Source organism: Coregonus lavaretus (assembly GCF_964263955.1).
Source record: "Coregonus lavaretus genome assembly, chromosome: 3".
NCBI lineage: Eukaryota > Metazoa > Chordata > Actinopteri > Salmoniformes > Salmonidae > Coregonus > Coregonus lavaretus.
This window is the reverse complement of record NC_139990.1, coordinates 23,625,876-23,640,768: the sequence shown is the minus strand read 5'-3', so window position 1 is coordinate 23,640,768 and position 14,893 is coordinate 23,625,876. Positions and strand designations below refer to the sequence as shown.

Below are 14,893 nucleotides of genomic sequence, written 5' to 3'. Positions count from 1 at the left end.
CCTGCACCAGGCTGGGAAGACTGAATCTGCAATAGGTAAGCAGCTTGGTTTGAAGAAATCAACTGTGGGTGCAATTATTAGGAAATGGAAGACATACAAGACCACTGATAATCTCCCTCGATCTGGGGCTCCATGCAAGATCTCACCCCGTGTGGTCAAAATGATCACAAGAACGGTGAGCAAAAATCCCAGAACCACACGGGGGGACCTAGTGAATGACCTGCAGAGAGCTGGGACCAAAGTAACAAAGCCTACCATCAGTAACACACTACGCCGCCAGGGACTCAAATCCTGCAGTGCCAGACGTGTCCCCCTGCTTAAGCCAGTACATGTCCAGGCCCGTCTGAAGTTTGCTAGAGTGCATTTGGATGATCCAGAAGAGGATTGGGAGAATGTCATATGGTCAGATGAAACCAAAATATAACTTTTTGGTAAAAACTCAACTCGTCGTGTTTGGAGGACAAAGAATGCTGAGTTGCATCCAAAGAACACCATACCTACTGTGAAGCATGGGGGTGGAAACATCATGCTTTGGGGCTGTTTTTCTGCAACGGGACCAGGACGACTGATCCGTGTAAAGGAAAGAATGAATGGGGCCATGTATCGTGAGATTTTGAGTGAAAACCTAATTCCATCAGCAAGGGCATTGAAGATGAAACGTGGCTGGGTCTTTCAGCATGACAATGATCCCAAACACACCGCCCCGGGCAACGAAGGAGTGGCTTCGTAAGAAGCATTTCAAGGTCCTGGAGTGGCCTAGCCAGTCTCCAGATCTCAACCCCATAGAAAATCTTTGGAGGGAGTTGAAAGTCTGTGTTGCCCAGTGACAGCCCCAAAACATCACTGCTCTAGAGGAGATCTGCATGGAGGAATGGGCCAATATACCAGCAACAGTGTGTGAAAACCTTGTGAAGACTTACAGAAAACGTTTGACCTGTGTCATTGCCAACAAAGGGTATATAACAAAGTATTGAGAAACTTTTGTTATTGACCAAATACTTATTTTCCACCATAATTTGCAAATAAATTCATTAAAAATCCTACAATGTGATTTTCAGGATTTTTTTTTCTCATTTTGTCTGTCATAGTTGACGTGTACCTATGATGAATATTACAGGCCTCTCTCATCTTTTTAAGTGGGAGAACTTGCACAATTGGTGGCTGACTAAATACTTTTTTCCCCCACTGTATACGAACATCATATTTACCATTCAAGTGTTTGCATTAATTAAAATACTAGTCTATTTTAGAAGACGTGTATTGACCTCTTTTTGTTCCTATACCAGATTTGAATTGACGCAATTAAACAATTTAATATAATATTAATTGCAGTATAGATACATGCAGCTTCTCTTCTAATAATAATAAACATAATATGCCATTTAGCAGACGCTTTAATCGAAAGCGACTTACAGTCATGCGTGCATAATTGTTTTGTGTATGTGTGATCCCGGGGATCGAACCCACTACCTTGGCGTTACAAGCACCGTACTCTACCAGCTGAGCTACAGAGGACCACGGGACTACCTGGTGCTGAGAATAGGGCATTGAACTGCTCACAACATATAAAATAAAATAACAATAACGAGGCTATATACAGGGGGTATCAGTACCGAGTAAATGTGCGGGGGTACAGATCAGTCGAGGTAATTTGTACATGTAGGTAGGCGTAAAGTGACTGTGCATAGATAATAAACAGGAGTACATGAGGTTATTGGAGATACAGGTACACTGTGTCCCCAATACGGTTATTACATTATAGATACTGGTAGACCATGGCTGTGTCTATTCATAAACAATGGTAGATACACAGTTCTATAATACAATTATACCTGGTTGGTTGTGACCAATGATTTGGAAATAAACTCACAAAAAAAAGGGCAGTTGTTCTTGGTGAGGTTTATATATAAACCTATAATAAATTATCCATAGTTAACCTGTAAGAAACTGCAAACAGGCACTATGTAACAACAATGTAATTACAACGTCGTCACAATGTAATGGGACACAACACTCAAAACCACATATCCCACATCCACAAAGTTGTTTTTGTCTGTGATGAGAAAACGAAGCATGGGTCTTGTAGTTTAACTTTGTGGTTTACACGCCTCCCGCTTCTGTTAAAGAACAACATATCCCACAAAGCGTTTCGAAATGACGTGCATAAAGTCGTCCGTCTCGGATTGCAACTTGTTCTCTGGGGGCTTGTGTCCAGTTAACTGTACACTAATTGTGGTCAATTATGTTTATGGCAGGTACAGGCAACGGTGAATGCGGGTTTGGCCAGGTGTCAGGCTCTAGTTCTGGGTCCAACAATCCGCGAAAGTTTAGCGAGAAGATAGCACTCCTCACCCAGAGACAAGCTGAGGACACCGCAGCCTTCCAGGAGGTTATGATGGACATCACTTCCACCAGGGTGAGTCAAGAGGACAGGCCTACGCGCTTCGTGTTGATAAAACAAGAGTAGCCATAAAGCTGTCAAAAATATTCAAACGTCAGTGATGTTGACCACCAGACAGTCAGAGTACTTTGTTTTCAGTTTTCAGAGGCGCAATAAATTCCAGGCCATGTCAAGCAGCGCGCTCAATTTTGCACTATAGAGACTATCACCGCTAATAGGCTATAACGTTACTCTGGTTGACAAATCTCAGTTTAATCCAAGGTGTCGATATAATTTAACTTCAAAACACTCTAACTGCAATCTTTAAACATAATATATGCTTTATATTGACTTATACCACATTTATTGCATGCTTATAACACCTGTTGGTTTGCCATACAGCTGCATGGAGTGCAGGCTTCCCACAACCTCCAAGGCTAGAATTACAAATTGCACTCTTGGGGTTGCCTGCATAGTAGACTTGACCAATGTATATGTTAAGACTTATGGGCTATGCCTTCATGTTGCTATTTAGGGTGGTGTCTATAAGGCAAGGGTGCCCTGATTTGTTATTGTGTCAATAGGAAATATAATTACTATTCTATTTCTATGAGAGAGTCACTATTCCACTACACAGTTGGAGTGCTACAACCTCACAGTTCAGTGAGTGTATTAAGTAGTGAATAATATGATACTTTATGTTATCGTTTTGGAATCTAATTGCCGTCTGTGCATTTGTCAGGGGTGTAATAAATATATGTTTGAAACATGGTAGACATATGTGTAAAGTGCAGAAGTTTGAGTTTCCCTACTCTGCATTATAGAGCGCACTGGCCATGTTATAGCTGGGCTACATTGCACCTCAATCTTCAATGTTGTGAACACAATGCATTATCCTATTGAATAAGCCTCTGGTGTCACAACTGGTCTCAGAGCATTTCATATTATTCTGTATGAAATCCGAGACGCTCCATTTAGTATGATATGTTACGTTTCGTATGGTATGTATTAATTTGTGGATGTCCATCACCTATGTCGTATGATATGTTACGAATTACAATTCGTATTATATGTTACGAATTTGCAAAACGTTCAAAATGTTACGAATTTGCAAAAAGTATGATATGTTACGAATTCAGGCTAGATGCCTAACGTTAGCTAGCAGGGTAACGTTAGCAAGGCTAGGGTTAGGGTTAGGTAAAAGGGTTATGGTTAGGGTTAGCTAAAAGGGTTAAGGTTAGCGTTAAGGGAAGGGTTAGCTAACATGCTAAGTAGTTGCAAAGTAGCTAAAAAGAACAATGGGAAAAAGGTATTCCCAAACGCGCTTCAGCCCAGCTTAAATGAAAAAGGGAGGGGATCAGGTGCTCGACTGAAGGACTTGAAAATGCAAAAAACATTCCTTACCCTATGGGAGAATAAAGAAAAAGGAGCACTCTGTTGCTGTGCAAATCTGATCGATTTATTGACAGGACAAACAAACAATAGGCTTACGTTTTGGCATTAATCACCTTCATCAGAGCGGCTCTGGTGAAGGCGATTCATGCCGAAGCGTAAGTGATTCATGCCAAAACGTAAGCCTGTTATTTGTTTGTCCCATCAATCCATTTGCCTTAAGTAACCATCTGTCTTATGTAACCATACCAAACGTAACACATCATACTAATTTCAGTGTCTCGGATTTACATTTATTGTGTTACGTTTAGTCTATTAGACCAGCTGGGTGTCAGGTGAAATGAGGTGCAGCCCCCTGCTCTGGCTTGAAACAGAGGAGCCTAGACCTCATGGCACTTGTTTTATGGTAGCTCTTTGACCTCTTGCATAGCCTACACTTTGCATATCATTAATACCCAAATTCATCATGTTACCTAACCAACATGCAACACTATCCTTAAAATAGCAGTAGGAGATGGTAGTCAGCTATACTTATGGTTTATTACACATTGGCTTTTGAAGTATGCCAGGGTCTTTCTCCTGCAGTATCTGATTCCCATGTTTATGCCAAGGGTTGGCAGTCAGGGGGTATTCTTTCCGAGATCGAGCCGACATTAGCCTTGACTCACTCTTATAGTGTCACTATTTACAGAATATACTTTGTCTCAGTTTTACACTTACCAGTAATTCCATTATACAAGTGAGACTATTATAGCACTGACTGTAAATGCGATGAGCTTTTTCTGGTAATTAACCAAATTAAACTAGTTGTTTTCTTTATTCACTCCTCCTTTACCCCCCCCCCCCCCCTCCCCCCCCCCCCCCCCCCTTTACCCCCCCCCCCCCCCCCCCCCCCCACTCTTTCCTGGTCTCAGATTCAGGTCCAGAGAGCGCAGCAGGCCAGAAGCCTTGGCACCTATTATGGAGGCTCCCTTCCCAATGTCAACCAGATTGGGAGAATCACTTCAGATGTACAGGTGAGTGTTATTACTTTACATATGACCTATAACTACATTACCTACTACTTATAACTAAATGTCTATTTATTAGCCTATTTACATACATATAGGCTATAGCAATGGTTATATGATATAGGCTACTGAAAGTCAAATCAACCCTTGATCTGTCTGACTCTGTTAGGGTCAGCTCCCCTGTAGTCCAGACAATGGCTGCCCCACAAGACTTCACCCAATGGCAGAGTGGGCACAAGGAGAGGGGCGGCTCAGTTTCCCAGTCAGGCCAAACAGGAGACATGTATCCTTTATGCTCAGTCAAAGGGTAGGCAGTGATGGGTCACTTAAAGTGACAAAGTGAAGTGAGGTCACTGCTAGTGTAACAACGTCTGTATTGCTTAGTTGATCCCATAGGACAGTGGTCACCAACCGGTCAAGCCAGTCCTAGTCAATTACCAATCATTTCTGTAAACGACAAAGCCTTCCGTTCCTATTTCTTTTATTCGTTTCGTGCTGTTGACGGTAGGTGCACTTGATTCAGCAGCCCTAGCGCCGGGAAGGCAAAGTGTTCCCATTATGAACCATTTCATATGTCTGAAGGTAGAACTTCGCCTACTCGGCAGGCCCAGCCTGCATAGTAGATAGCAAATCAAGTGCACCTATAGGCCTACCACAGGCCAATCAGATAGCTCAGATCACTGTGTCTGCACAGTTTCCTCGCACCATAGACTGTAAAAAGAAGCCTCAAACGCACAGCAAAGTTGATAATGTGAGATTTCAAAACTTTTAAAACCATGACTAGAGAGTGACTCAACGAATACAGCAAAGAGCTGCTGTTTTTATGAGTAAGTTCATGTTTAAGTTGTTATTCAGCACCGTAAACATTTGTTCAACAGTTTTATAAGCCATAAAATGCGCGTTCCGATAAGCTTGCGTTGTTATTATTTGCGGCTTGTGTCTTTTTTAATATCGAGGAATATTTCACTTTCTCTGGTCATAGGACTAACAACATGAATTGGTGCACGAGGCAGAAGTAATGCAGTGCGACTTAAGTTTCGCCATCAGCTGGAGGACCGTGTCCCTTTTCTCAGTGGAGGGAGGGAGAGAGAAGGGACGGTGAGTCGGGTGAGAGGCAGCCTCACCGCTGCGCCCTCCCTCCCCTCAGACTGACCATCAGATGCAGGCCATCAGTCCAGTAAAAAAATAAATAATCACAAGTAATACAATAAATTATATATTACCAGTGTGATCATATACATGTTTTTTTATATAACTTCAAAATGGTCTGAGAAGAACAACATTGGCAGGGCAATACAAGCGTAGCCAATATGCAGTGATAATGTATTGGGCCTATAGCCTACTGCACAAACCTCATTGCTACAGAACTGTTTTCAATTGGTTAATGTTGCATAAGCTTATGTTTTTTAAGTAATGTAAAAGAAATTCAGAGTGGTAGATCTCGGCTTGCATTTTGACTCAGAAAGTGATCTTGACTCAGAAAAGGTTGGTGACCACTAACATAGGACTAGCTGTGATTCATAGTTGGCTAAAGCACAAACATAAGCTTTTAGGGCAAGGTTTTCTAATGGTCAATGCTAACGTTAGCCATTGCTACTCTTGTAAAGTAAGCACACAGAAATTATGGTCATCATCCATGCACTCCAGATATCTAAAGTGCATGGAGGACGACAGTGCTTGACTTGGACTAAAATAGGTGCCTGTACTCATTTTGGGTGCCAGCACTGTTTACATTTAGGTGCAAGAGCTCCACAATACTTTTGAGCTAATATTCTAGAAGAGGAACAGGAGCTCAAGCAGTAGTAAATTGGTGGTGCCTGTACTCAGCGCCGGTGAGCTCCTGCCCAAGTCAAGCACTGGAGGATGATCATAACAGCGGATGTAAAGCAATAGTTATATATTGCAATAAATATATTGCAATAAAGGGGTGAACTATTGCCTTAAATCCACAGTAGCCTACTTCCTACTGCCTGTATTGCAAGATGACCAAACAGCTATTGTGTGTAAAAGCGTGCTGGGGTCAAATGCCACACTACTGTTCTTCGCCGGTCCCTTTTTTGGTTCCAGGTAGAACCCTTTTTGGTTCTAGATAGAACCCTTTTGGGTTCCATGTATAACTCTCTGTGAAAATGGTTCTACCTGGAACCAAAAGGGTTCTACCTAGAACCAAAAAGGGTTCTTCAAAAGGTTCTCCTGGGGACAGCCGAAGAACCCTTTTAGGTTCTAGATATCACCTTTTTTTCTAAGCATGTACTGTCTAAGGTTAACTGTTGATCCACTTAAGTAACAGATAGAGGGGATTAATCATGGATACTGTACAGTGCAGGCAATGCCCTGTCAACTTTTCGTACCATTGTTTTCCAACAGTAGGTCTATGCCTAGGTTTTTCTAAGGGCACTGTGGATAGCCTTAACACTCCCTCACAGACTGACAACTCTCCCTACCGCTCAGTTCATCTGTCTCCACCACCCGAACCCAGCTGGAGAAGGTAATGGTTGGGCGCTATCCAAACTGATATATTTTGTTCACTTCGTAATAAATATCCTAATACATATTTTGACTCTGATTATGTCACACAAAAAGGAACTGGTCTAGCAGCTCTCCAGTGGACAAAAGCCCCCTGATGCACCCTCCCATCACAGCACTTAATAGGTGAGCAAAGTACCCATGGTGTTTCTCTACTGTTTTTCTACACTCTTGCTTTCCCCTCTAAGATGTGTGCTCTCCTCCCCAGAACTAACTCAGACTCTGCCCTGCACACCAGTGTGAGGAACACCAACACAGGGGACCATTTGAGCCCCAACCAGCAGGCTTTATCCTCACGGAACAGACACGGTGGTAAGTCCACAATGCCTCCAGTTGTATTGAAATAGTCATAGTATTGTGTTCAGTGTTCCAGTGTTAGTCCTTAGTTAATTCTTGCAAATGCCTCTTGAAAGCGAGTTTTTTTTTCTATGCCATGCATTAATCCATTTGTCAACTCAGTTTTTCCATATCCAGTTCCTCCGATTGAGGAGAATGTCCTAGAAGAGGGAAAACAATTAAGAAATACCAAGAAGGTATTATTCTCCTATTTCCTGCCAATGTAACCATCCACAATGCTTCATATTTCCTATGCGAATCGGTGCAATATTTACATTTTAGTCATTTAGCAGACACTCTTATCCAGAGCGATTTACAGTTAGTGAGTGCATACATCATTTTTGTATTTTTCATTCTGGCCCCCCATGGGAATCGAACCCACAACCCTGGCATTGCAAACACCATGCTCTACCAACTGAGCCAATTGTGCGCCGCCCCATGGGTCTCCCGGTCGCAGCCGGCTACGACAGAGCCTGGATTCGAACCAGGATCTCTAGTGGCACAGCTAGCACTGTGATGCAGTGCCTTAGACCACTGCACCACTCGGGAGGTCATTGCTCTATTTAGTCTAGCAAATGCATGACTATTTGTCTCATTGATGTACCTGATGTATCCTTGCTAATTGTTTCTCATCCTAGTGTCCTGCACTTCCCACTGGAATCAAATCACGTAAATTCCCTGGTGTAAAGTAAGTTCTGCTTTTCCAAATGAATATTGTCTAAAAGAAAGTCAACCCCTGGGCCCTGACTGAACCTCCCTTTCCTCCTATCCTTCCCTCTTGTGATTTCTCCAGCATCCTGTCCTCACCAGATCAGCAGTTCAGTGCTCTCAACGTCCCTTCCGCTCTCAATGTGAGTGGCTCCTTGCCCGACCTCTCCAGCCTGCACCTCCCCTCCCCACAGCCAGTAGGCGTGGACCCAGACAAACCCATTGCCTGCAGCACTGGCCACCTACCTGGAACTCCCTCTCACCTTGGAGCCAGGGACGATGAATTTCCCTTGCCAGGTGTGTTTGTCTGTGTGCTAAGTTCTTACTCTATGTTGGTGCCAGTTTAGGTATGTTCATATGGTGATGATGGTGTCCATTTCTTCTGTGTTCTCAGGTTTGTCGTTGTCTCTCCAAGGCTCATACAGTAACCCATTGCTCCAGTCCTCCCACAGCAACCCCAATATCCAATCCTCTCTCAGCAGCCACTCCCTTCCCAGCTCTCTAAGCTCCACCTCTTTGAACTTCTCACTCAGCAACCCTTCCCTGCAGTCATCCCCTAGCAACCAATCCCTCCAGTCCTTCCTCAGCAGCTCTTCCCTAAGCGGCCTATCCCTGCAATCCACAACTAGCCACTGTAGCAGTGGGATTGGCGGATCTCGCTCTTGCTCCTCCTCTTCCCTATCCAGCTCCCCACGTCCAACTAGCCAGACGCAGGTGCCTCCGTCAAGGAGGCGGACTCCCCTCAGCCCACTGGTCGTTCCCACTGGTGGAGATTCTCGCTGGCTCCAATCTAAACAGTTTTCACCTGTTGGGTCTCCAAAGTTATCTTCTATAACTCAGGTATCTCAAACAAACTGGAATTTAAGTGACATCATTGTTTTTGTGATTATTTCATATAATTCCATATTAAGACATTGTTTGATGTATTGCTCTTATTTCAATTCCAAGGGAGTTCTCCTGAACACCAACCAATTACCACAGGAGTCAAGGCCACCAGGGTATCGTCACTGCCAACCTCAACATGAGGGTCCTCCAGCAGTTCAGCAGCCCATGCATAGAGGTCTGCCACAGTGGCAGCATTCTCTGACAGAGGGGCAGCAGCAACCCAGCCAGGAACCTAAGAAAACGCCACCACACCAAGAGAAATTCTGGCATCAACAACAACAAGGTGTACATCAGCAGCAGCAACAACAACACCTACATCATCAACAACACCCACAGCAACAGCTCCCACAGACACACCATCTCCAACAAGTGCAATATCACCATCGACAACAGTACCAACACCCGAATCAATTATATCAATGCCAGATCCAGCAGGTCCAAACAGAAGGTCAGGACCTGGACATAAAACAGCAACATCAAAGAGGGTCAAACCAGTGTGAGAACCTACAGCAACAACGCTTACATCAATTACAAGAGGAACAGCATCAACAACAACAAGAGCACCAGCAACAACAGAAACAAGTGTACCAAAACCTGCCACAGCAACAGCAAGAGAAGCAAAGGCAACAATACCAGCTGCACCAGCAACACCCATGCCAGCAGGACCCACATCAACAACAAGCGTACCAAAGACAACCTCAGCAACACCGAGCACTTCGACAAGATGAGCTGCTACAGCAGCAACACCAGCTCCAGCAGGTTCAACTCTACCAACAGCAGCAGCAGAAAAATGGCAACCTGCAGCAGCAACAGCAGCATGAGCAACATCAGTGGCATCTCCAGTGTGCGTACCCCCCATCTCAGAGCCTCGACTTGAATGGGAAGAACATGTCAAACTCACAAAAAGTAGCAACGATGCAGATGACTCGTAAGCATCAGACCCAAGCCCAGGGAGGGAGTTGGGCACATCAGAAGGTGCAAGGTCAGAAGGACCAGATTCAGTCGACCAAAATCTCCTCACAGATGAACTCCTTCATGGACAACAATCCGGACCTCTACAATGTGAGAATAACCCCATCTATTGCATATTGTGTTGCCTATTTTTACTAGTTTGAGTTTGTTTATTTTGGCTAGTGTCAATGTGTACATTTAGCAGTTTTATCAGCCTCTTTGTTTTCTCTGTGATTATGTTTAGGGTCAGTTTAGGCTATGTTTAGGCTCAGTTTAGGCTATGTTTAGGCTCAGTTTAGGCTATGTTTAGGGTCAGTTTAGGCTATGTTTAGGGTCAGTTTAGGCTATGTTTAGGCTCAGTTTAGGCTATGTTTAGGGTCAGTTTAGGCTATGTTTGGGGTCAGTTTAGGCTATGTTTAGGATCAGTTTAGGCTATGTTTAGGGTCAGTTTAGGCTATGTTTAGGGTCAGTTTAGGCTATGTTTAGGCTCAGTTTAGGCTATGTTTAGGGTCAGTTTAGGCTATGTTTGGGGTCAGTTTAGGCTATGTTTAGGATCAGTAAGAGGCTATTTGATGTTTGGTCTGCCAGTAAGGTATGGTAATTTATCAAATATTGCGATTTGATGTGCGATATAGATCAAAACACTTTGGTGAACTGTTGGAATAGAATGTAGAAGCAAAGTGGAAAGCAGCATCGTTCTTGTTTGGAACAATTGCTTGACTGCATTTGACCTAACAGAACCGAATGCAAACTTACAGATGTAGGATCTGAATTTTATAACCCTGTTGCAGGATAACTTTTCTGCAATGCAGGAAATAAAAAACTTGGGAGTGTATTTGAGGTTTAAAAAGGCTTCTGAAGTTTGTAATTTCCAGTTTGAAATTTCAGACTTGATTTTCCCTTACGATAAATGTATCAACCCCTACAAACATGTCCATTAATTATAATCCACATAATAATTCAAATGTCCTGTTGCTGCAGGATTATTTTCCTACTGTAGCAAACTGGCTCAAATTAAGATGCTACATCTGTATAGGGAATCCTGTATAGTGAATCAAACGGAGGAACTGTGTTGCTTGAGTGACAGGACGGGCTTGTTGTGTGTGGGAAGCAGCCGCAAGATAGAAAAAAATGAGTAAACTAATCAAAACTGATGTTACACACGGCTGAGATGCGTTTCAGAATATTGCATGCGAAATTGATCTTTTGCGATATGGGTATTGCACATGTCAATATTGCGATTTCAATGTGAATTTGATTAATTGTGCAGCCCTATTAATGGTACACTCACCCCCTTTCTGCTCTCTCAGGACTCTTCCATACTGGATCAGTTTCAGCATGAGTCCTACATGGGCCTACACCTCACACCCAGCCAGACTCAGGCACTCTCCCAGCAGGTAACCTAAGACTTCAAACTGTAAATAATGTAACAGTATTGAAAGGACAACTCTATTTTACCTGTTGATTCATTCAGTGTCCAAAGTTTTAATCTAACTGTCTCTAATCTTTGTTGGTTGTCCACACCTCTGCCCAGCTGGGACAACTCAGTAAGGAGCCTCTCTGGGGAGATTCTGGGCCTCAATCTGTGGTGGGGAAAGATGGAGGGGTTTACTGTGGGAACCAGGTGCCTCAAATGTCCCTCCACTGCCAAAACCAAAGCAGTGTGGACTGTCATAACATCCTTACGACAGGTAGGACCCACTCCTTCCCCCCTCTTGTACTTTTTAATTGCTTGCAGCAGTTAGAGATAGTTCACTTTTTGGAGAAGTGTTACCTTATTTTCAATTTACACAGGGCGTTGTTGTTTCATCCAGACAGATTTCCGATTGAGCCGACATATGCAGCGTTTACCGTTAATGGGATCTCCGCGTACGGAAGCATTGCCTTTAAAAGCCACAATGCCTATAACCCATGTTCGGATTGAATCCCGGCCTCAATCTTTCTCTCTTATCCGTTGTATCTTTGTTTCCCACTTAACAGACAAAACAGCTTTTGAGGATTTCTCTGGTGTTCTGCCCATGCTGGGATTTGATGCAGACCCATTTGCCCTGAATAACCCCCTTCAGATCGATCCCCTAGGCCTGGAGGAGCTTAACATGCTGGCAGATGGAGAGGACACTGTGAAAGGACAATGCTCTAACCTACTTACATGACCTGGGGAATTGGATGCATCCAGGAACACTATTTTCAACTAAGATGGCTGCAACATCAGTTGTAGATAAACTACTGCCAACTATGCGTTTCAGGATCACTCACTGCTGGACATAATTTGATTGGACATGTTATTTCTTACAGCATCCTCATGTGATTGGACGGGTCCATGTAATGGGATTTGAAAAGCATGTGACTGGACAATGACTGCCTCACATGACTGGTTAGTTGACTGCACTTTTTTAGTTGTCATTTCATGCTTGCCTGCAATGGAAAAATGCACCGAAGAGCTGGCATCCCCTGCATCTTAGTGTAAATGTAGTTGAATAATGAGAACAGATGTGTAGTTTGTGTAAAGAAAATATATATTTTTGTATTTCTATGGATTTTTGTAATACAATGATGTACATTCTAATATGAACGGACTGTCTTTTCACTCTCTTGTAGAGATGAAAAGTAAAAAAATATATATAAACAATATTGTGTATATACAATGTGGCCAAGAAACCAGTTACAGTGGTGTGAAAAAGTGTTTGCCCCCTTCCTGATTTGTTATTTGTTTGCATGTTTGTCACACTTAAATGTTTCAGATCATCAAACAAATTTAAATATTAGTCAAAGATTACATTTACATTTTAGTCATTTAGCAGACGCTCTTATCCAGAGCGACTTACAGTTAGTGAGTGCATAGATTATTAAAAAAATTATAATAATCATACTGGCCCCCCATGGGAATCAAACCCACAACCCTGGCGTTGCAAACGCCATGCTCTACCAACTGAGCTACATCCCTGCCGGCCATTTCCTCCCCTACCCTGGACGACGCTGGGCCAATTGTGCGCCGCCCATGGGTCTCCCGGTCGCGGCCGGCTACGACAGAGCCTAGTGGCACAGCTAGCACTGCAATGCAAAGATAACATAAGTAAACACAAAATGCAGTTTTGAAATGAAGGTTGTTATTATTAAGGGAAAACAAAATCCAAACCTACATGGCCCTGTGTGAAAAAGTGTTTGCCCCCCCGTTATAACACAACTCAACTGTGGTTTATCACACCTGAGTTCAATTCCTCTAGCCACACCCAGGCCTGATTACTGCCACACCTGTTCTCAATCAAGGAATCACTTAAATAGGACCTGCCTGACAAAGTGAAGTAGACCAAAAGATCCTCAAAAGCTAGACATAATGCCGAGATCCAAAGAAATTCAGGAACAAATGAGAAAGAAAGTAATTGAGATCCATCAGTCTGGAAAAGGTTATAAAGTCATTTCTAAAGCTTTGGGACTCCAGCGAACCACAGTGAGAGCCATTATCCACAAATGGCGAAAACATGGAACAGTGGTGAACCTTCCCAGGAGTGGCCGGCCGACCAAAATTACCCCAAGAGCGCAGCGACGACTCATCCAAGAGGTCACAAAAGACCCCACAACAACATCTGAAGAGCTGCAGGCCTCACTTGCCTCAGTTAAGGTCAGTGTTAATGACCCCACCATAAGAGACTGGGCAAAAATGGCCTGCATGGCAGAGTTCCAAGACGAAAACCACTGCTGAGCAAAAATAACATTAAGGCTCGTCTCATTTTTGCCAGAAAACATCTTGATGATCCCCATCTTGATGGGAAAATACTCTGGACTGACGAGACAGAAGTTGAACTTTCTGGAAGGTGTGTGTCCCATTACATCTGGCGTAAAAGTAACACCGCATTTCAGAAAAAGAACATCATCCCAACAGTAAAATATGGTGGTGGTAGTGTGATGGTCTGGGCCTGTTTTGCTGCTTCAGGACCTGGAAGACTTGCTGTGATAAATGGAACCATGAATTCTGCTGTCTACAAAAAAAAATCCTGAAGGAGAATGTCCGGCCATCTGTTCGTGACCTCAAGCTGAAGCAAACTTGGGTTCTGCAGCAGGACAATGATCCAAAACACACCAGCAAGTCCACCTCTGAATGGCTGAACAAAAACAAAATGAAGACTTTGGAGTGGCCTAGTCAAAGTCCTGACCTGAATCCTATTGAGATGCTGTGGCATGACCTTAAAAAGGCAGTTCATGCTCGAAAACCCTCCAATGTGGCTGAATTACAACAATTCTGCAAAGATGAGCGGGCCAAAATACCTCCACAGCGCTGGTAAAGACTCATTGCAAGTTATCGCAAACGCTTGATTGCAGTTGTTGCTGCTAAGGGTGGCCCAACCAGTTATTAGGTTGTATGGGGCAATCACTTTTTCACACAGGGCCATGTGGGTTTGGATTTTGTTTTCCCTTAATAATAACAACCTTCATTTCAAAACTGCATTTTGTGTTTTACTTGTGTTGTGTTATCTTTGACTAATATTTAAATTTGTTTGACCTGAAACATTTAAATGTGGCAAACAAATAAGAAATCAGGAAGGGGGCAAACACTTTTTCACACCACTGTATATTTAGAGTGGCCAAGAAACCAGTTATATTTAGAGGTCCTTGTTGCTTTTTTTAAACATCTTATGACATTTCTGTAATGACATTGTGTACCAGACATGATTTTACAAGAAAAATAAATGAGCAGTAAATAACTTAC

At 43.2% G+C, this 14,893-nt stretch overlaps 1 protein-coding gene across 1 annotated transcript; it reads left to right on the top strand.

Annotated features, from left to right (window-relative positions):
* The first annotated feature begins 2,156 nt into the window (after positions 1 to 2,156).
* LOC311117519 (uncharacterized protein) lies at positions 2,157 to 14,888 on the top strand. Its single transcript, XM_084157531.1, has 14 exons — positions 2,157 to 2,416; positions 4,687 to 4,788; positions 4,952 to 5,065; positions 7,209 to 7,270; positions 7,366 to 7,434; positions 7,517 to 7,620; positions 7,768 to 7,841; positions 8,283 to 8,332; positions 8,438 to 8,649; positions 8,747 to 9,192; positions 9,301 to 10,299; positions 11,499 to 11,585; positions 11,723 to 11,879; positions 12,169 to 14,888. The coding sequence occupies exons 1-14, from the start codon at positions 2,243 to 2,245 to the stop codon at positions 12,339 to 12,341; spliced, it is 2,823 nt and encodes a 940-aa protein (XP_084013657.1). The 5' UTR covers positions 2,157 to 2,242; the 3' UTR covers positions 12,342 to 14,888.
* Positions 14,889 to 14,893: the final 5 nt, after the last annotated feature.

Bases quoted from the DNA above. Each gene is read 5' to 3' on its own strand.
- LOC311117519 (XM_084157531.1), top strand. From the start codon at position 2,243: ATGTTTATGGCAGGTACAGGCAACGGTGAATGCGGGTTTGGCCAGGTG. The intron at 2,417-4,686 runs GTGAGTCAAGAG...TCCTGGTCTCAG, and splicing joins TGGACATCACTTCCACCAGG to ATTCAGGTCCAGAGAGCGCA. The intron at 11,586-11,722 runs GTAACCTAAGAC...ACCTCTGCCCAG, and splicing joins CTCAGGCACTCTCCCAGCAG to CTGGGACAACTCAGTAAGGA.